This window comes from Polypterus senegalus, chromosome 12, assembly GCF_016835505.1.
Source record: "Polypterus senegalus isolate Bchr_013 chromosome 12, ASM1683550v1, whole genome shotgun sequence".
Lineage (NCBI taxonomy): Eukaryota > Metazoa > Chordata > Cladistia > Polypteriformes > Polypteridae > Polypterus > Polypterus senegalus.
In genome coordinates, this window is record NC_053165.1 from 106,789,368 (window position 1) to 106,809,828 (window position 20,461).

The window sequence follows — 20,461 nt, forward strand, 5'->3', positions numbered from 1 at the left end:
TATTCTGATAGACAAATTAGCATTACGATTGCGGGTTAGCAGTTTATGGCGTCAACCATAACTTTGGTTGTAAAATCTGAACTCACTTAAAAGTATATCGGCAGGCTGCCACCTTGGGGATTACATCTACACGTGATCGTTGTGTCTTGTGGGTTAAGGGGGGGTGTCGGCGGTGGTTCAGACCACTGTCGGTAAAAGTGAAAGCTTGGGAAAATTCGGTTTCGTAAAGGAGTCTCCCTGGTTCGGGTTCGGGAAGCCCCAAACACTCCTTCCTGTTCGATGACGTCACTCCTTAGCCTTTCAGTCAGGCGCTAGACACGCCCATAGCGCGCTGAAGTGAAATTACCTGCGGCAGAGCGCTTGGAGAACAGAGTGTGTAGAGCGGCGAGCTGTCTCATTTACAGGGGCGTCTGGATTTTACACCGCGCACATTTCTTTCTTGTGCTGTTTACTTGATATTTTGTGGCTGTGTTATTTATTTTCTGACCTCTGCTACTCCTGACTGTGTTTAGATCACACCGTGTCGTTTAACCGATCTCTTCAGAATCCGTTTTTTTACTGACGGAGAGGCGATGGTGATGGCTAGGCGAGCTAGCCCGAGTTTACCGGCAGCAGCGCTACTTCTCCTGTTGATGCAAGGTAAGCAAAATGGGGGCGGCGGCTCTTTTTCTTTTCAAACTTCGTTAGGGTGTCCGTGCGCTACTGTCCGATCATCGCGTTCCAGACGCCTGCGAATCCCCAGTAAACATGGCGGAAACCCCCGCTGCATCTTGCTCTACCTGCCTGGAATATTTCCCACCCCATGACCGCAGTTTCGCTACGCCATGTTGACTAAGGTGTGGCAGTTTCTGCTTCAGGTAATTGCAGCTCTTTTGTTACACCGAGTGAACCGATTCTCTTGGGCGATTAGAAAGGCGCTTCGCTTCATCTCGAGTGCCTTGCGATGCGATGTGGTCAGCCTGGTCCCAAGAGGTCCACCTGCTGCCCCGATTTAGTTGAACGCGAGTGCAGTTGCGTATTAAATGTAGCCCCCCACTGCCACACGAATCAATCATATCTTAAATTGACGGGCAATGTTGTTTCAGTACCATTGATTCACACCCCTCATTAAAATGAAGAGTTCAGACAAACTGCCAGGTTTACAATGCCCACTGAATTGTTTCACAAATCTGTCCCGGCGAAGATCTCCTTAATCCAGAATCTTTTTCCCGACCTGGACAGCTCATGCGCAGCGCCGACTTGCTCGCTTAAATTGAGGGTTTAATCCGTAAGCGGCTCGTTAGAAGCAGGTGCGGTGCCCGTGGCTGGCGACAGGAGGACAACGACGACGAGTTCAGAAGAGGGGCTTTCAGTCTCCCAGCGCCACTGGAGGATGGAATTCATTTTGCGAACGCCTTGAGGGCATAGTGACTTGATTGTAATACCGGAAAAAGGAAAAGGAATTTAAAATCAGAAAAAGGAGATCGAATTAGTCAGATAAGATAAGAGTTTCTTAGACTGCCCATTATGATGTGAATTTGTGAGGCGCAAGCAGTTTCGGTGTTTTTTTTTTTTCCTTTGCTTCCTGTTACGATCCCTATCATTTCAACTTTTTTTTTTTTTGAGTACCGATCAAGCTTTTTAAATGTTAATGACTGATAATATAACTGCGTGTTCAACCAAAGGCGGAATTTGATGGTCCATACCGGCGATCCGCCTAAGTTATGCAGAGGCTATTCATACGCTCTCCTTTGTTAGTCCGCGCGTTTATTGGCCATTTTTCTTTTCTGTCTCTCTCTCTCTTTTTGCCCCTATGTGGGTCAAGTCGCTTGAAATGAGTCTCCATAGCAACGCAATCGAAACTGGCCTGGGCCGGGCTCCTTTCGGTGGTAATCCGATCTGTTATTGTTTCTCGGCCTGCTTAACCTCACTGAGACTCCCCCATTCCACATGAGCCCTGGATGTGGAGCGGGGGACCGTGATAGCTTTGGTAATACTAGTGGACCCCCCTCTCCCCTCTCCATAACTGGTTTTGCCTTTTTATTGCAGTCACTGACAGGCCCTTTACAAAAAAAAAAAAAATCTTCCATGGCTCCTCCTTCAGAGTCTCAGGAATGCAGGATGAGTTTAGATGGGCCTTTCATGTATTTTTACTAATCAGTCTTCCAGGTCTGTCGCTTGATAACTTTTCCAGGGCTCTGGTGATTGTCTCTCACCGCCACGAGAATGCCTTAAAGCTCCCTGCCTTAGGGGGAGGCCAAGCATTGCATTTTCATTCATTTGTTTATCCTCCGAGTTCCTTTAGTTGAGATGAGGGGTGAGTCAATTCAAACTCTGAAATGAGAGCTGCTCCCAGAAGCATTTTAAATATTGACAAGCACTTCACTTTGTTATGAAGAAAAGAGTTGCAGAAAATGTTCATTTAAAATAACAAATGATTTGCATAAAATAAGCCCAGTTAGAGAAAGGGCAAGGCTCCCAAAGGAACTGGAAAGGAATGTTGTGAACAGGGATTTGCAACGCTTGACAGTGATGGTGTTGCACTGCCTAAACGCAGTGATTATCTCTCTACACCCATGGCTGTACAGCTTGGAAGAGGTCTCACATCATTGTGGCATCTGTGGATGACACAACACTGAGGGTGGGTGTCATGTATCCACTGGCCATGACCCTGCATACAGGGAGATTAGATAAACTTTATTAATACCAAGAGAAGGTTTAAATGTATGCAGAAAAAAAAAATACAGATTTAGACTGCCAGGACAAACAATGCATTGATTGATTTGTTACCCAATAATAGTAAAAAAAAAATATTGTGTAGAAGCAGCATAATGACTAGTAGCAAATTTAGAGTGTGTAAGGATTTAATCTGGGACGTCAGAAGGAAGCATTTGCCTGATAGTGGCAAGCAGACTTCTTCTTAGCACACCATGGTGAATGAGCCTGTAGCTAAAAGTGCACCTCTGGGACTGGATATTTTTTTTATGATGGCATCCAATTTTTGCCACCATCCTCTTTTTCCACAACACCTGCCAATGTGTCTGTGGTTAGCCCAGTGATAAGTTTGTTCAGGCATTGTGTGTCTTTTCAACTCCGGTTGCTTCCCCAGGGAACTGCAGTGTAGAACAATACCTCGGCCACGACAAACTAGTAGAACATGTCCAGCAGCTTACTGCTAACATCGGAAGACCTTGATCTCCTCAGGAAGTACAGTCTGCTCTGGTCCTTCTTATACAGCACCACTGTGTTGCAGGACGATTGCAGTTTGCTGTCTTGTCTCCAGCTCGTGAACTGGAAAATAAATGCTCACCAAACTTGGAATTCCTACTTTCAAACTCAGCCTTGGTGTCTCAAGAGTGAGTTTATCCATATTCAGGTTATGATGTTAATCCAAAGTGGTGACATGTACCATGATCAGGAAGTACATGTAACACTTTATAGGGTTTAATTTATTAGAATAATTTTACTTTTTAAATGAATCTCCTCAATCCATAATACAGAATATAGATAAAGTAAATGAAAACATTGCCAGAATAAACAGTGACGGACCAACTGACATTAGCTTTACCTTCCGAGTAGAAAAAGTACTGTTTATCTGAATCAAGAGGCTCAAAATGTTTTGTTTTAGACATGACAACATATTATTTGTGCCTTTTTTGCTCATCGGTTTCTTTCTGGACTTTGGAACTATCAGTGTTTTATGCTGAAACACCCGGTTTCAGGGGTCTATATTTACTTTCCCACAAGGGAGGTGAGAACGAGCGGAGGTCACAGACAATACAACTGTGATTTCCGACTTTCCAGCTCCATTGTATGACGAATGTAGCATAAAACCCCTGATCTCTGGCGTCCAATCCTTGATCTTTGAAAGGTCCCCAACATGTCCCACCCCAGCCTTCGATCTGACATTCATGTACGGCTCGCACTGTATTCGGAGTGGGGGGGCTAGGCCCATATCCTCTGCTTAAGCTAACATTTTGTCTGTCTCCTGGCACGTGTAGCTCTGCCCCACTTGTAAGTAGTGTCCGAGGCTCTTTGGCATGGCAGAGGTCCACTACAGACTCTTAGTAAAGTTGAGCTGTGTGCAGTTCTTCCTGCACCATGAGACAAAGTTCTCCACAAGCGTCTTTGTATTGATTATTCTCCATTTTTAATTCAGCATTTGATGGGGCAGTCATCAGAGAGTGCTGGCATTATAATGGAAGTATGTTGTGTAGTGGGTAAACTGGAAGGGGGACAGGAAAATTTGCCTCTCAACCGATGTGGCCAAGACCAAAAATATAAGGGTGGACTTCAAGAAGCAAGGATGTGTACGCTTCCTTGTTGCCATCGATGGGATTCCTGTGGAGAGGGTGAGCAGTTTTAAGTTCCTCGGTGTGCAGATCATCAGAATATCTTTGCCATTGTAACAAATACAACGAAATTAGGTGCAGTCCCAGTGGGGTCAAAATATAAATAAATATAATTATGAAAGGATTAGAAGAAATAAGGTAGAACACAAGCATTCAACATAAGACCTTATTGCACATGAAACACTATTGGACAAGATGTCATCTATTGCACTGCTGCATTGGAGGTGATTAGGTGGCATTCAGTGCCCTGATAGCAACAGGGTAGAAACTGTTATTCGGTCTAATAGTCTTTGTTTTGAGGCTCCTATATCTTTTGCCTGATGGCAACAGTTGGAACTTGTCATGAGCGGGGTGTGAGGAGTCTTTTAAGATATTTTCTGCTTTCCTGTCGCAGCGAGAGCTGTGCAGTTCATCCAGAGAGGGTAAAGAACAGCCAATGGAATATTCAAAAAAAGCAGTAAAGGCAAAGCGAAGCCTTGTTTTAATCTCTAGTAGCTCAAGAGGTTTTGGCATGAGTCCTCACACCCTTGGATCATTTACATCTCTGCCATTGAAAGCAACCTAACTGGTTGTGCCACTGCATGGTATGGGAACTGCACTTTTCTAAATTGCAAAGTATTGCAGAGGGGAGTGCGTTCTGCCCAAGAAAACAAGACGAGTATGTTAAGCGGTGTGTAAGGACAGTCGGGGAAAATTGTCCGTGACCCCAGTCATCTGAGTCATCAACTCTTCACATCGTTGCCTTCAGGCAGATGTTGCAATAGCATCAGGTCCTGGACCAGCCAGCTCTGACACAGCTTCTACCATCAAGTCGCTAAGATGTGTCTGGTGCAAAGCCTTCTCAACACCCACCTCTTCCCCCACATGCATGCCGCTGTTCCTATCGCCCTACATTCCTTTGCACCACAGCTGGTTTTGTGTTTGTCGTATGCATTGCATACTGAATGAATCGTCGGAATGTCCAAGGGTTTTTGTACAATGTGTGACTGTTGAATTGGTATCGATTGTGTATACACTCTATTGTGTAAAGTTAATATTCTACTGCTGAGCCCTTTGCACACACGTATTTCACTCACCTGTACATTTTGTGTTAAGTGGTGTGACCGTAAAGTGACTTGTCTTAACTGCAGATTAGCAGAATTGCTGGGCTTGAATGGAGTGCTCAAAAGATCTGCTGGGCTGCCTCAAAAGTGCATCCGTGCAGCTCTGATTTGCCTCCTCCATCGCCTTTTGTTGAAGGTTTGCAGCCGGATCCTTTGACCGCTGGAATTCCGAGGGGGGTGGCGCGAGAGAGAATGTTGGCTTGGCTCTCGCACTCTGCTCGTCGGTCGGGTAGAATATGAGGCATCATTCGGCATCTCTCCCATGGTGCTCACTGCAGTTGTACTTATTAGGCAATGCCTTGCTTTTTTTTTCTTTTTCTTTAAGTATATTTTTTAATAAGAGAGTTGGTCTCTTTACGTAATCATTTAGTGCAATTCAGCCTTTTTTTTTTTTAAATTGCCTCAACTGATCATGAATCACACTTCCCAGCTCCCACAAAGGCTTGAATGCCTTTCTCCCCTAAGAAATGTTTTTAATGACTAACTTTCCACCGCAAACGGCATGACACATGGTGGTCTTCTTGTTGTTGCTACTTCCTCACTATTCCAGAGACCTGAGTTCAACTCCCAACGTAGTCACTGTCCAGTTTGACCTTGCACAGCATATCCCAAAGATTCACTTGTTGCCTTTTATTTGTTGGCTGGCAGCCCTAAAATGAGTTCTAATTGAGTTCAATGAACCAACATGTTTTCTAGGGCCAGCTCCACTTTCTTTGTGGTGATGGGATATACTTTGCTGCCTTGTGGTCTTCAAAAATGTAAAATGCTGATCCTGAAAGTTGTCTCCACTGCTTAAAGCAGTAGGTGTGCACTACTGGGCGCCGCCCTTGGCAGTTTGACTTTACATGTCGTGTGTTGACACGGTGCTTAATGTTACCCGCCTCTCCGTTCTGCAGACCTAGGTGCCAATTATCTGTCTGATTGTTGTCTGTGGAGAGCTGGCATGTTTATGTTTATAAAAGATCACTGGGCATCTTTTGAAAAGAATAAGGTGTTTCCTGGGGTTTTAGCTGAATTGCTCACGAAGACCATGTCCATTCTGGCCCCCTAATCATCCCCTGTCTCTTATTGGCTAACTAACTCTCTCGCACTTTTTTTTTTTTTTATATAACACCTACGTTAACTGTATCGGTGCAAAATGGCAACCGCCACATCTTCCATGTGGATGCTAAATATCCTATTGTCTGTTGCCTACTTTAAGTAGGTTAAAAAAGCGGTATATGAATGTAATTATCCTGTTCATGCAGCATTTGTCTACGTTTCTTAGAACCACCACTTTCATTCTACGTCCCAGATCTTTTAGATGTTGTGTTAGCTGGTGGCTGCACAACAGCCCTGTGTGTGTGTGTGTGTGCGCAATATAGAGAACTGCCATCCTCTGTGGCCGCTCACTTCTTTCCTAGTTATGCTAGAAACTGCTCATACCTGTGATTCTTTGAGATAAGAGTGTGGCATCTGAAAAGTTGTGCATGGATGGAAGGAAACTTCCAACAGTCTAGTCCAGGGGTGGGCAACGTCGGTCCTGGAGAGCCGCAGTGGCTGCTGGTTTTTCTTCCAACCTACTTTCTTAATGAGAAGTCAATTATTGCTGATGAAGCACTTATTTCTCAAGTGACATTTGGTGGTCTCGCTTGTTAAGGTTCCCCACCCTTAATTGCTTATTTCAGTCTTAAACCGCTGTATTTGCTGTTTTAGTGGCTGCTTATTAGCAATAAGATGTAAATGACAAAGCAGCCAGCAGTTCTCCTTCTAGCTTGTTTCCATTTACATCTGTGTGTGTTAATCTTGCTCTGTTTGATTTAATAAAGTACTTAATAGAAAAATAGAGTGAAGATTATCCATTTTAGGCTTCAAATCATTTGGATGATATCTTTGGAAAGGAACAAATCTAGAATATAAGACCTTTGCATTGCAAACTTAACAAGCCATACAATTAAATAAGGTCTGAGATTGGCAAGGATTGGTTTCTAATTAAGCAATTGGGTTGGAATGAAAACCTGCAGCCACTGCGGCCCTCCAGGACCGACATTGCCCACCCCTGGTATAGTGTAATCTACCCTGTTTAAAGTTCTTGATGGGCACCTTTAGGCCTCTTCTTCATGGCTGATTCACACTACTATTGACTTCGCCACTCCTCCGTTGCAGGAGAGCAGCATCAAATCCCAGGCCTGGGTGCCTCTTGTGTAAAGTTTGCACATTGTCTCCATGTCTGTGTGGACCTTCCTCCTTCATCCTCCGTGATATGTAGACAGCCTTATACTGGCTCGACAGGAGTGAGTGTGACCTGTGGTGGGCTGGCATTCCATTATCATCAAGGGGTTGTTCCCACCTTGCAAATGCGTGGAGTCTGCACATTGTCTCTCTGTCTGTGTTGATTCTCCTCCATCATTCTTAATGACATGTTTGCATTTTTATATCGGCCCGACAGGAGTGAGTGTGACCTGTGGTGGGCTGGCATCCCACTCTCATCAGGAGTTTGTTTCTACCTTGCAATGGTAGAAATCCACGTCTGTGTGGATTTCCTCCTTTCATCCTTAGTTACATGTAGGCAACTTTATTTTGGCCTAGTAGGAGTGAGTGTGACCTGTCGTGGACTGGCATCTGTCTCATTAAGGGCTTGTTCCTACCTAGTCCCTGATTTTTGTCAAGATGGACATTTCACCAACCCAGCCTGGATGTTTTTTTTTTTCCTCAAGTGCTTGGTTTTTTTTTTTTCTATCATGCTTTTGAAGAGCTCAAATATTTCATTGTTAACAAGAGTGAATAAGGCAAGCCTATGTGAAGAACCTTAAGGTGGCCTTTGAGATGAAACTCACTGTAGTAGCTATTTTCATATCAATAGAGTTCATTGAAAGCATCCTAACTGGTTCTACCACTGCATGGTATTGGAACAGCACTGCCCTAAATTGCAAAGTATTCCAGAGGGGAGCGCGTTCTGCCCAACAAAACGTTGGGGCTGACGTTCCTAATCCACAAGACATCTACGTTTAGGTGGTGTGTAAGGAAAGCCAGGAAAATCATCTGTGATCCCAGTCATCTGAGTCCTCAACTCTTCACATTGTTGCCTTCAGGCAGACGTTACAAGAACATCAGGTCCTGGACCAGTAGGCTCTAACACTGCTTCTTCCATCAAGCCGCTAAGGTGCGGTGCTCTGCACAGTGTCTGGTGCAAAACCTTCTCAACACCCACCTCTCTCCCACATGCATGCTGCTATTTCTCCCCCTACACTCTTTTGCACTACAGCTGTTTTTGTTTTATTCATATTCATTGCACTCTGAACAAAATGTCAGAATGTCCAAGAATTTTTGACTGTTGATCTTTAAATGTATTATGTGTACACTCTATAGTGTAAAGTTTTACCAATGTGCAAGACATTTTACTAACCCACCCTGGATGTTTTTTTCTCCTAGTGCCGTTTTTTTATTTTTTTTTATCTTTCCTTTGAAGAGCTCTCCTATTTCATTGTTAAGCAAGATTGAATAAAGTGAGCTTGAAAGAAGAAGCCGAGGGTGGCAGTTGAGATGAAACTAACTGTAGCAGTGCTGTTTTCATACCTAGAGAGTTCAGTGAGGCTCCTTACCTGGATGTCTGACCAGCATGTAACATGTTGCACTGCTCCAGGGCCAATCGTAAGCAAGAATGGTTTAATATCCAGATCTTAAATTTTATTTAATACAAAGCAAAAATCAACATGCCTCATGGTCTCCTCACTCCTGCTTTTAGCTTTGCTGACCTGAAATCTTGTTTGGGGGGGGGCCCTGTGGGAAAACCCTCAATAAACCTGTAGAAGAAGGAACGTGATGAGTGGATAAAATTTAAGTATGGTACCAAATTGTTAGTCTGCTAGACAAGAGCGAAGGTTGCTCATTTGTTCGGCCATGCCAAAGACCCAGAAGATAGGAGGATGTTCATACGATATGATGTCCTGTGCTTACAAGTTTACCCATGGGTTGTGGCTAATGAGCTCTGAACCCGCTGAAAGGTTTGCAGCTAATCCACTGCCCATTAAATTACATTTGATATACTGTAGTGACTTTTCCTGAATGCCATGCCAATGAATGTTTCAGGTACAAAGTGCTGTTGTATTTTTATTTTTTTTTTTAATACAAACATTTGCATTTTTTTTATTTATTTGGCTGACACAATTATCCAGTGTGACTTACGATACGTTTTGGTTTCATTTCTTTTGGTTTTCTAGGTGAAGTGACTTGCACATGGCCACATAGTGTCAGTTGTGGGATTTGAGCTCATAAACTCCGGGTTTGTAGTCCAAAGCCTTAACCGCTACACAACATTGCCTGCCTACCGCTAATTAAGTGTTGCCCAGTTGATGACGACTGGAGATTGCCATGGCAGTCTTGGCGACCCTCAGCACTGGACTCCATAGGACGTGCTAATCAAGGCCATGCGTATCATAGCTGGAGATAGCGGCTTGTGGATGAAGAGATACCAGTGGCTGAGCTCCTCCTATGTGGTATTTAAAAATGCATTACCTCGTAGTGCTGTAACTAATGGGAATTAAAATCTAGAGGCTTGTGAGCGCTTAGCATTAGTGTCATCTGCCTGGCTTTGTATCACCTCCATCATGACAGCAGCTACAGGAATAGAAGAGCACAGGGACCTCTTCAAAAGTGCCAGCGCCGCTTTCAGTGAACAAATAATAATTCAAAAGACGCTTAGCATTTAATGTGTTCAAATTGCCCTCTCCTTTGGGTTTTTTCATCAGGCCCGCGGTAAAATCTAGTTTTAAAAAAAAAAAGCTTAATAGCTTTAGAACAAAAAAGGCTGCTGTGTTAAAATGAATTTCTGCAGGGCTTGGAGTCAGTGAGCATCATGTGGAGGGATATGGGGGGGTCGGTGGTGGTACCAGTGGTGTTGCTCACATACGATGGAAGCAGGACTTGCCTGCCAGTTCATTATAGAGTCCCCGCTCCTCGTAACTAACTTGTCGATTGTGGTGGGGGGTCCGCGTGTAGCCGTCTGAGAGCCTTGAGCGTCTGGGATCAGCCCGCGGCATTGCATTGTCTGCCCATCCCTCCCCCCATGTTTAATTAGTGGGTTTAAATCCCACATCTCAGCCAGAGCAGTTTGGAACAAATTCTCAGGCCGCTGGAAATGCTGCTGAAGTTTGTCTAACGGTTTTAGTTGACCTTTCTGGGCCAGCGTGGCTGGATGACCTGGGATTGTTGAAGTGTAAGTGAGTTCCAAACTGGGGTGCTGGCCCAGGGTGACCAGATCAGGTTTCAGGTCATTTGTCCCCTGCACCTTAAACTGCTGCCAGTCTGGTTGGGGCTGATCAGGCTTGGAGGAGGTAGCAGGCACATCCTGGTTAAAATGGAAGTCTAGTCTTCTTAGTCTGATAATTTGCCGCCTGCTGTTAATTCTTAGCAGCAGGAATGTTTTGAGTTTGACGTATTGTCATCAGTATGTGAACGCTTCTGCTCTGGGCGGAATCGCTGCCACTGAAGGACTTCAAATCGGCTTTACTGCACTGGCAGAGCCTAGGCAATATGCATCCACACTACCCCATTCCCCAGCAGAAAACACTAAAGATGGTAGTGGGAGCTCCCATCGCTGCTACCCAAGTGATGGCATGCCTGCTGGAAGGCATTTCAGAGTTGGCGCTCCATTGCCTTGGATTAAATTATTAAAGCCCATTGTGTCTTCTGTGAGCATAACTTGGACCCTCTTCCTCATTTTAAAATTTTCATCTGCCCTGTGCCGGCCCGGAAGCGGAGGCGTTGTACATAATTTATACTGGAACTTACTTATTTATTGTTCTGCCAGAGTCCTGCTGCTGCTTATTAATGGGCCACAGTGGCTCGTGCTTGCAAATTGGTTGCAGGGGAGATCGATGAGCACAGAGTCGTCATTCTGCTAGGCTCTGGCGTGATCAGGATGCTCAAGAGGTTTGGCTGAACGCATTTATGAACATTTATACTGGCAGTCTGGGCTGCTGCTGTTTTATTACTGTGCTCGGAGAGAAGCGATGCTCACTTTGATCCATTTGGCTATAATCCGTGGTTGGTGTGGGTCCTTCATGTGATGGTGCAGCCTTGAATTTACTCTTCTAGCTTTCTTTCTCTCGCTGGTACAGTTGGCATGTGCCAGTGTTTTTCAAGGCTGGAGGGAACACTCTGCTCAGTCATCCTTTAGATTCTCTTTCGCATGGCGCCCACTGGCAGCAATTCACCTTGAGGATGCTGCCCATCCAGCTTGTCTAAGATGTGCACAATTAAAGTCGCTCTCTATCAAAGGGTAGCTTTATGATAACGGAAAGGACTGACATTTCACTTTTATCAAATTTCAAACTAGTGTTTTTTTTTGTTTTTTTAATTTCATATATCAAATGAGCAAATCTTTGCGAGCCCTGAAGGCAAAGGAAAACCTTTGATTCATTCATCACTGCTTATTCCAGTCAAGCATCCGAGTTGGGCACCAATGCTAACCCCAGTAAGAGCAGGCAAAAGGCCGCAACAAAACCCAGAATGGGGTGCCAGTGGTGGCACGGAGACTAAGGATCTGTGCTGGTATCTGGAAGGTTGCCAGTTCAAATCTTGTTACTGCCTCAAGGGATTTTACTCTATTGGGCCCTTGAGAAAGGCCCTTAACCTGAAAATTACTTCAGGGGCGCAGTACAATCGCTGACCCTGCACTCTGACCTGCAAAGGTCATGTAAACGGACCGTTTCCCCTCTGGGATTAATACATTTTCTCAACACACAACCGTTCAATGTGTGTATTTGAGTGCAGCTCCTAGATGACACCACACAGGCAGGGTGGCCTGGTGGTTTAGGCTTTGAACGCCAAACTCCTGAGGAGTTGTGGGTTTCAAATCCCACTACTGACGCTATGTGACCCTGAGCACGTCGCTTTGCCTACCTGTGCTCCAATTGGTGGGGGGAAAACAAAAGAAATGTAACCAGTTGTATCTCATGTGTTGGAAGCTGCCTTGGATAAAGGGGTCCGCCAAATAAATATAACTGACAGCCCCTCTGCAGATGCACTCGTGACTTCTTCATATGCATGCGTTCCACGGGGAGTTATTTTTCTGTCTTTGAGAGAGCATATAAAGCGGTACGGCTCTGTCCATTATCAAATCTACTGGGAGTTTTTGAAAGACGCCATATAAAATGGTAAACGAGGGAAGAAGTGAACTTTTTTTGCACTCCCTTATCTCTTTCTCTCACTCTCTCTACTTCTTCATGCCATTGCAGCTCTTCAGTCCTATTTATAGAAGCATCAATATGCCATTTTGTTTTAACATTTGATATTTTTTCTTAACAGTTCTGTCAGCCTGACTTCAAATCCTTTCCATTTTGTGACACTTGCACATTCTATGTTTGGGGCTTTTTTTCCTCTGGGTACCTTGAGATTCCCCTCAAATCCCAAAAATGTGTTAACTGTAAGATCTAAACTGGGCTGGTGTGAGTGTATTGTACGGTATGCTGGTAAGCTTACCGGAAATGCCTGGACTTCCCAAACCCGGTGGCTTTTAAAAACAAAGAGGTGTTTGACTGACTGACTGATGGGCATTTGCACAATGTTTATGTAATACCAACCCCACCATACTGAAGTCTGGCAGGCAGTATGGTGTAGTAGTTAAGACTTGGGACTTCATATCCTCAGGTTGAGGGTTCAAATGCTGCTACTGACACTGTGCGACCAAGAGTGAGTCACTTGACCAGCCTGGGCTTCAATTGGAAAACTGAAAGAAATGTAACCAATTGTATCATAAATGTCCTAAGTTACATTAGATAAAGGTGTCCGCCAAATAAGTAAATGTGCAGCTAATGTCCGTTTTGACTGACTCCTATGCTTTTGCGTGTGCTTGTCGGGATCCCGTCTGGCAGGCCCAGCCTTGACAACATGTTTTCCCAGCCGGCATATGGAGGGGGAGCAGAATTACAGCAGACCTTGCGCCAGTTCAAGGTGCATTGTTCTGCTGTCTGGAGGTGTTTACTTTGCCTGGGCGCCATGCCTTGTACACACAGTCTCTCGCATAGCCTGCGTACCTGAACACCAGATGACCCGCAGCTTGCATAATTTTTGACAAACAAGCCAGAGGAGGAGGGGGGCGGTTAGACTTTGATCTTATTCCTTGATTCCTGGAGTGAATACCGTGCAGCCACTATACTGATCATACTCTCACTTGTACGCCTCACTGCGCGGACCTGCACCTCAGTCGTGTGCGTTTCCGCATTTCTTCCCTCACGTTCCAAGCGGAGACTCAAAGTGCTTGTGATTATGTTCTGTAATGCTTAACGCACCATATGCTGTGCTGAAATCTATGATCAGAGAGTCGGGCTGTTACTCATGGCAGGGCACGGGCACTCCTGCTCAGTCACATTAGCTGCTGACTCACACATTCAAGTGGCTTTCACTTGCATCTTACTTCAGAAGGGAAACTGGTTTGGGCAGACAGTGTGGCCTTGAGGACAGTAAACCACAAAGTTGCCAAACGAGTCCCCAGTACTGATCACCTGTGACCTTGAGTGAGTCGCTTAACCTGCCTGAGTTGAGTAATTAATTGTACTGAAACTCTACGCCTGAATGGGGATGTGGCGTTCACGTCCCGACGAGCAATTTAACAAGGGTTATCTGTATAGTGGGGACTGCTGCTCTCTCTTGATTTATAATCTGGAATCCTAGCAGCGGAGTTGCGACTGTCTGGCTGGGGTTGTATGCCATGTTTCATTCTTTTTTTTTTTGTTGCTCATCATCAGTATCCTGGACGTCAGTATGATGCACAATAGGCTGTCTGTGGGAAGCTGAATGAGGGTATTGTTGAGCAGGGCTGCCCTGTGAATGTAGGGACAGCTCCAGTTTGTCACGCTTTTATCTCTGTTTTACAATCTGCATTTCTTTGTGTTTTGGTTCCTCTTTGATAGTATCATCAAGGTTTCTATTGACCAGCAAGGTGCCGCAGCCTGTTTCCGTTTCTAGTCACGTGAGGAACCTCGGGTTTGGGTTATGGTAGCAAACATCTGAAAGTGTAAAAGCAGATTTTTTTTTTTTTCACTTGAGGACATGAAGCAATATTTGTTGGTGCCATTTGGGGCTTCAGATTTGTATTATTTTTAAAGAGAAAAGGGTGACCACAACCAGATCAGAACAGATCAATATATCAAAAACAGAGTAAAGTACCATGGATGCTGAGTGACTGGAGGAGGAGTCCAAACATGGCCCTCATGTTATTGTGGTGGGGTGTATGAATGGCACAGACAGGGCCACCCCAAAAAAAATTAAACTCGTCTCGGTCAGCTTAGACTTTTTTTTTTTAACTGAATTGTCAATGAAGAGTGGGTCTGACTTGGGAGCTCCATCCTGCTGTAGACTCGGGTCCAAAACCGATGTCCGACTTTATATGGCTGATGCCAAAAGGGTGATCAGGATGGGTGCATTTGCCCTCATTAGGTGCTGTCTGGCAGCTGTGGAGGTAAGAGGCCATTTAGTTAGTGACCGCATCCCCTCGTGTTCCAGGGTGGTATTGCATATCTGAGTTGAGCCTCTAAGGTCTTCCTCGGATGCCATCCCATCGGCACCCTGCCACTGGTAGGGGCTGGAATGGGAAGGTGGCACGTATCCCAATTACAACAAAATAAGCCTTTTTTTTCTAAAGATAATATAGTAGGGAAGAGAAATTAATCTGAGCTGCTGAAAGTTCCAAAACAAATACGTTGCAAAATAAGTTCCCCTAGGAATCAACTAGACATTGGTCTTGCCTTTTCCACAGAGACTCCTGGAGGATCTTGGCAGCTAAAGAACTTGAGGAAATCGATTTCTTATTGGAGGATGAAAAGGAACATGATGACAAAATCATGATACACTAGTAAAACCAAATCTAGGCTGTTGTGTGCAGTTCTGGTCGCCACACTACAAGAAAGCCATAGCAGCACTTGAAGCCATCGAGAGGAGAGCAACCAGGTGCATCCCAGGGCTTAAACCAGTTTAGCCTCAAGCAGGAGAAACCGTGTTGGGACCTCATCAAAATTCAAGGCATTGATTAAAGAAAATCTGGCCAAATTCTTTAGCATAACTGTGAATCACATACGCGAGGACGTCCGTCGAAAGGGAAGGACTGAAGCCTGGAAGCACTTCCACAGCTCATTGAGCAAAGGATCTTTGAAGAAGCCACCAAAACCTGTGTAGTTGTAGATAGGATTTTGAGCTGATTTGAAACAAATAAGCTGGATGGACTGAATGGTCTCCACTCGTTAGTCAAATTTCTTATGTTCTAAGAATGTGCAGGTTTAACAAGGGAGGTTGGCTGAGCTGGAACTTGAAGCTGTGATGTATTTTTATTTCCAAGCTTGGTCAGGATTGTGGACACTAAAGCCTTTGCCAACAACATTATAGATCAACCCTAGACATGGGTGCCAGCTCATCACAGGGCCCACTCATTCATCAGGGTTCATTCTGGAGTCCTTTCAAACAAATCGCATCACCTATTTTATATCCCTGTTGTGTATGGGTGTGTGAGTGAGCAGAAGTGAACGCTGTGATGGAGCCCTGACTGGGCAGAGCTTTGATGTTATGTAACTAGTGAGCCGTGAAAAAAAGCGGACAGCTTTTCTTTTTGCTTTTTACCCAACCCTGGGGTGGTGGCCTTTTTTGACCAGCACTCCTAGCAGCATACATGGCTTAGATATCTGACATTGTAAGAAAGATCTAAAAAGAAACTCCCATCCTGCTTGGCTTTGCAATGCATGTGGCACCTCCCTTGCTCCTCTGAGTTGCTGCCCTTAAGCCAAGTTGTCTTGGGCCTGGCAAAGTCCTGGAATGCAGTGAGCTCGTCTTATGAGCTGAGCCAGCCGTCTGCTTGGGGCTGTGTATATGAATGAGGGTTAGATGTTCTGACATGCAGCGTCTGTCTGGCAGGCCCGTGTTCAACTTTGTCCACAAATTGATCCCAGGCCAAATGGGCTTGGGGAAGGCTGGCGGCTACTCTCATTCCACATTGCCCTGACCCTGATTGAAAATTAAAACAGGAGTGCCAATGTTGGGATGGCTCCTCCTTAAGGTGCGTTTGTTTTTTTTTTTTTTGAGCTGCTCAACATTCTCTGTCCTGACTGGGCTCATGTGCCAAAGCCCTAATTGCGATCTCTTTCTTGCCACTGACACCACAGCAACAGCTTTGCTCTTGCAATGCGGCCAAAAATCGGCTAATCCTGCTCTTGCAAGTTTGAACTCAATCCTCCCCCCGGTCACCATCCTCGAAATGAAGGCTTAATCTTTAATCTTGCCCTCTGACCTCGGCAGCCCTCAGCAGACAAAGATGTGAATGGGTTCTGCAGCAGGCACGCCACTGGTAGTGCGCACAGGCCCAGCTGCTTCCGCCTATCCCTAGAAGCAATGCCAGCTCCTCGCTGTTTCCTGGGTCTGAATTAACAGCATTTGTGTTGTCAGAAAAGATAATCAATTAGCAGAGGTCGATAATTCAATCAGAAACGCTTAGGCGGCACTGCAATGTTCTAATTAACCTCATTAGACAGGCCGTGATGGCTCTCTCCCCCTTCAGGGACAGCGTGATTTGTGCAGCGCTTGCTACCATTAGCCCTTTTATTCGAGACCCTGCTAGACGCACTGTGGGAGTAGACTAACAAAAGCTTTACCACTAACTGCTGTCTTGCGTAAAACCATGCTGATGTTAATGTGGATGCCAAGGGCTAGTGGCGGGTGGGCTTAGTAGGCTCTGTGACTTGGGGTAATGTTTGGCAGGTTGACAAGTATTTGATGGGCTTACTTTTGTTGCTTTTCTTTCCAGCTGTCAGTGGTCAGAGGGTTAAAGTGATTCCTGAGGTCACAGCCTACCCTGGAGATGAAGTGAGTCTTCGCTGCAGCTTTGTAGATCCCAATGGAGAGGTGAAGAAGAGCCAGGTGACTTGGATCCGTGATATTTATCATGAGAAGAAACAGAACATTGCCGTTTACAACCCCATGTTTGGTGAGAGCTATCCTGAGTCGTCTATAAAGGGGCGTGTCTCCTTCAGGACGTCATCGCTGGACGATCCCACCATTGTCATTAATCCTGTGAAGCTGGAGGATGAAGGCAGCTATATCTGTGAATATGCCACCTACCCCAGTGGCAACGAGGAGGGCGTCACCAAACTATACGTGCTGGGTAAGTGTGACCCCCTCCATCTCCCCTAACCCTGGTGAATCTTTGCCCCATGGCATTGTGAAGTGGTCTTGGTTTTTGAGTGCAGGTTTGCATCTTTCTGGTATGTTCTGTGCTTCAGGCAGCAGAAGTCTGTTTGCACCTCCTGGGATTTGCACTGACAGAATGTCAAGATGCCCTCTGAAAGAGCCTACAGGCGCTGCATTTTCAGAGACGCAGATTCACTTTGGGGAATTGAGAGAAGCGGGCGTAAAGTGTGCTTGATTTGTTCATATGCTGTCCTGAGAGAAATGGCACTGCTGCTCACCCGGGCTAAAGTCCATCCTATGAACCTGTCCATCCTTTTAATTTGTGTTTCAGCCAAGCCAGTCAACTATGGAGATGCGATCCAGGTACAGGAAGGTCCAAAGTCGGTTCCCGTGGCCCGATGCGTGTCCTCCAGTGGCAAACCTCCAGCTGAGATCTCCTGGATATCTAGTTTTCCAGGCAACGTCACCACTGAAAATCAAACAAATGCAAATGGAACGGTCACAGTGATCAGCACTTTCAGCCTGGTGCCCAGTGGATTGATCCACGACTACGTCGTCACTTGTCAAGTCCACCACAAGACGCTTGTCACACCAGAGAAGTTTAATATAAAGCTGAATGTGAATCGTAAGTGTTGGTCCCCAATATTTAAAGCTACAATATTAACCCTTTTTAGTCTCATTATTTTAACATAAGTATTTTGGGGAAACCCATTCAGTTGTGATGACATCATCCAGTAATACTCGACCCTCTTAGTTGGGTGTATTGAAATCTCAGTGCAGCTTTGATCCAGTGCCTTATTAGAGTAGCATACGGTGGTGCCTTTTGACTCCGTTAGTTCTAATTTGTGGCTGCTAACTGGACTGGAGTCTTATTGCCAGGCTTTTCACTGATCAGAGCCTCCTGTAGTGACAAACTGACATCCATAGCAATTTGGTCTGACATGACGATCACTTAAAAAACCTTTCATGGAATCTAGGCTGCTGTTCAGATGGGTGGTTTAGAAGGTTTCCTGAAGGGTGCGACACTTCTGTTTGTCCATGCCTCCATTTTGACAACTTTCTTCCTCTGTTTCCCAGACTCTCCTGTAGTGTCCATCTCTGGCTATGATGACAACTGGTATCTAGGACGAGAAGGGGCCTCCTTGGTCTGTCAATCCAGAGCCAACCCACCAGCAACGTCTGTAACCTGGAAAGCGTGAGTGTCTAAGTCTCACATCTGGATGGTCCATGCCACCCATGTAATTTTCTAAAGCAGTCCCACACTCCTTAATCGGAGAAGTCCAGACTGTGCTAACAGAATGAGAATGAGATACTTGCTAAGGTTGCTTGAATCCCTGTGACCAGGATATATTAAAAGAATTTAAGATCTGACAATCCCCTTTTTGGTTTTCTCAGTGCCAATGGGAAGATACCAGACTCTGTTCAGGTGAATGGTGATGTTCTTCAGGTGAAGAAGGTAGACCCATCTGTTAACACCACGTTTATCTGCGAGGTCACCAACAGCGTGGGTGTCAGTCAGCGGGAGCTCTCCGTCTTTGTCCGAGGTGAGACCCTTTCCTAGCTCTCTTGTGTCGATTTGTGTGGAAGATTAGTAGTGGTAGAGTAGAGTGTTTTAAACCTCCTTTCTACACGGCATAAAATGAAAGACTGGCACAAGTGTGTTTTTTACATTTCATTATTGTCCCCTTGCTCCTACTAATGTCAACAATAGTCTTGGGGAGTCAAAGGGTATAATTAACTCCTCTCGTTTCCTGAAAGAAAGCTTATCTAGAGCTTCCCCTGAGGAAGCAAGCTTCTGGTGGCTACCTAGGCGTCCTTGAAAATTGGTCTGATCAACAGTAACCCAATATTCCCTTTCTTAAATTCAATCTTGTGGTAGGTTAGCCAGCTTTCAGAAAATGGTAAGCTAATACCATAGAAGAATTTGTTGTGCTGTAGGCAGTGTGATGAGACAAAGTGGTAGTTCTTGTCTGGGTGGTAGGATGCCCTCCTTTTGTGATGTGGAGTTCTTCTAAAATTAGTTTAATCGGTCTGATGTCGATATGCCAAATAGCTTGCAGGTCAGGGATTATGCTGAATAAGGTGAAGTTTCACATCCGGTTTCTGTCTTTTGTTTGGGCTCCGACTCCTCTTACTGGCTGCTTTTCATTGACAGCTTAATCAATTGAGTCATCTTTTTGACAGTTTTGTTCTGTGCTGTGGTCGGTCATCTCATTATTCTTCTCACTTCATGTTCCATTTATCTACGTATTCATTGCATTCAATGGGAAGCCATACTGGTAAATGATTTGAGCTATACTGCAAAATAAAATGACTAGGGCTGTCCATTTCTAATGAATTCCTCCCATTATGAGGAATTACAATAAGAAACAATTGTATAAAATGGGTCATGAAAAGTTTAATTTTTTAGCAAAAATCCGTTCGCAAATTGGAAATCTAAAGTGAGAGATTATGCGTCTCTTTGATTCTAATAATTTTCCAAGTATCCTTTGTCTATCTTTTGCTGTAAAACACAACTGGAGCTAATTCGTAGATCTCTACTTTTAGGTCAACTTTTTGCAGAGACCATCCAGCAAAGCCATTACAGTAAAGATGGGATGCGGATGGGTTTTTTATTTATTTATTTTTTTTTATATACACATTTTAGTTTTGTTTGTTGTTTTTCAGTTTTTCCTGGCGCTTCAGGGCCAGCTCACCTGACAAAGATGCGTTCTGACAAACTGCTTCTGTCATATTAAGGTCAACGCACCTTTGTGAAATTTGGAAGAGTTTAAATGTGACACAGCAGATTGATGCAACGTGACATAAAAATTTTGGCTATTGATTCCATTTTTTAGATTGAGGTTGTAAGCCTTTGTTGCTGCATTTTGGTTGCAT

The 20,461-nt window shown here is 44.8% G+C and overlaps 1 protein-coding gene across 2 annotated transcripts in view; it reads left to right on the top strand.

Annotated features, from left to right (window-relative positions):
- The first annotated feature begins 211 nt into the window (after nt 1-211).
- si:ch73-22o12.1 (nectin-2) overlaps nt 212-20,461 on the top strand; it is a 59,833-nt gene continuing 39,583 nt past the window's right edge. The window contains exons 1-5 of one of the 2 annotated variants that reach the window (XM_039773164.1): nt 212-639; nt 17,202-17,558; nt 17,916-18,209; nt 18,662-18,779; nt 18,980-19,128. In XM_039773164.1, the coding sequence (XP_039629098.1) occupies nt 573-639; nt 17,202-17,558; nt 17,916-18,209; nt 18,662-18,779; nt 18,980-19,128 (985 nt within the window). In that variant the 5' untranslated portion in view covers nt 212-572. The remainder of the gene's footprint in view (nt 640-17,201; nt 17,559-17,915; nt 18,210-18,661; nt 18,780-18,979; nt 19,129-20,461) is intronic. The other variant, XM_039773165.1, reaches the window with a different exon arrangement.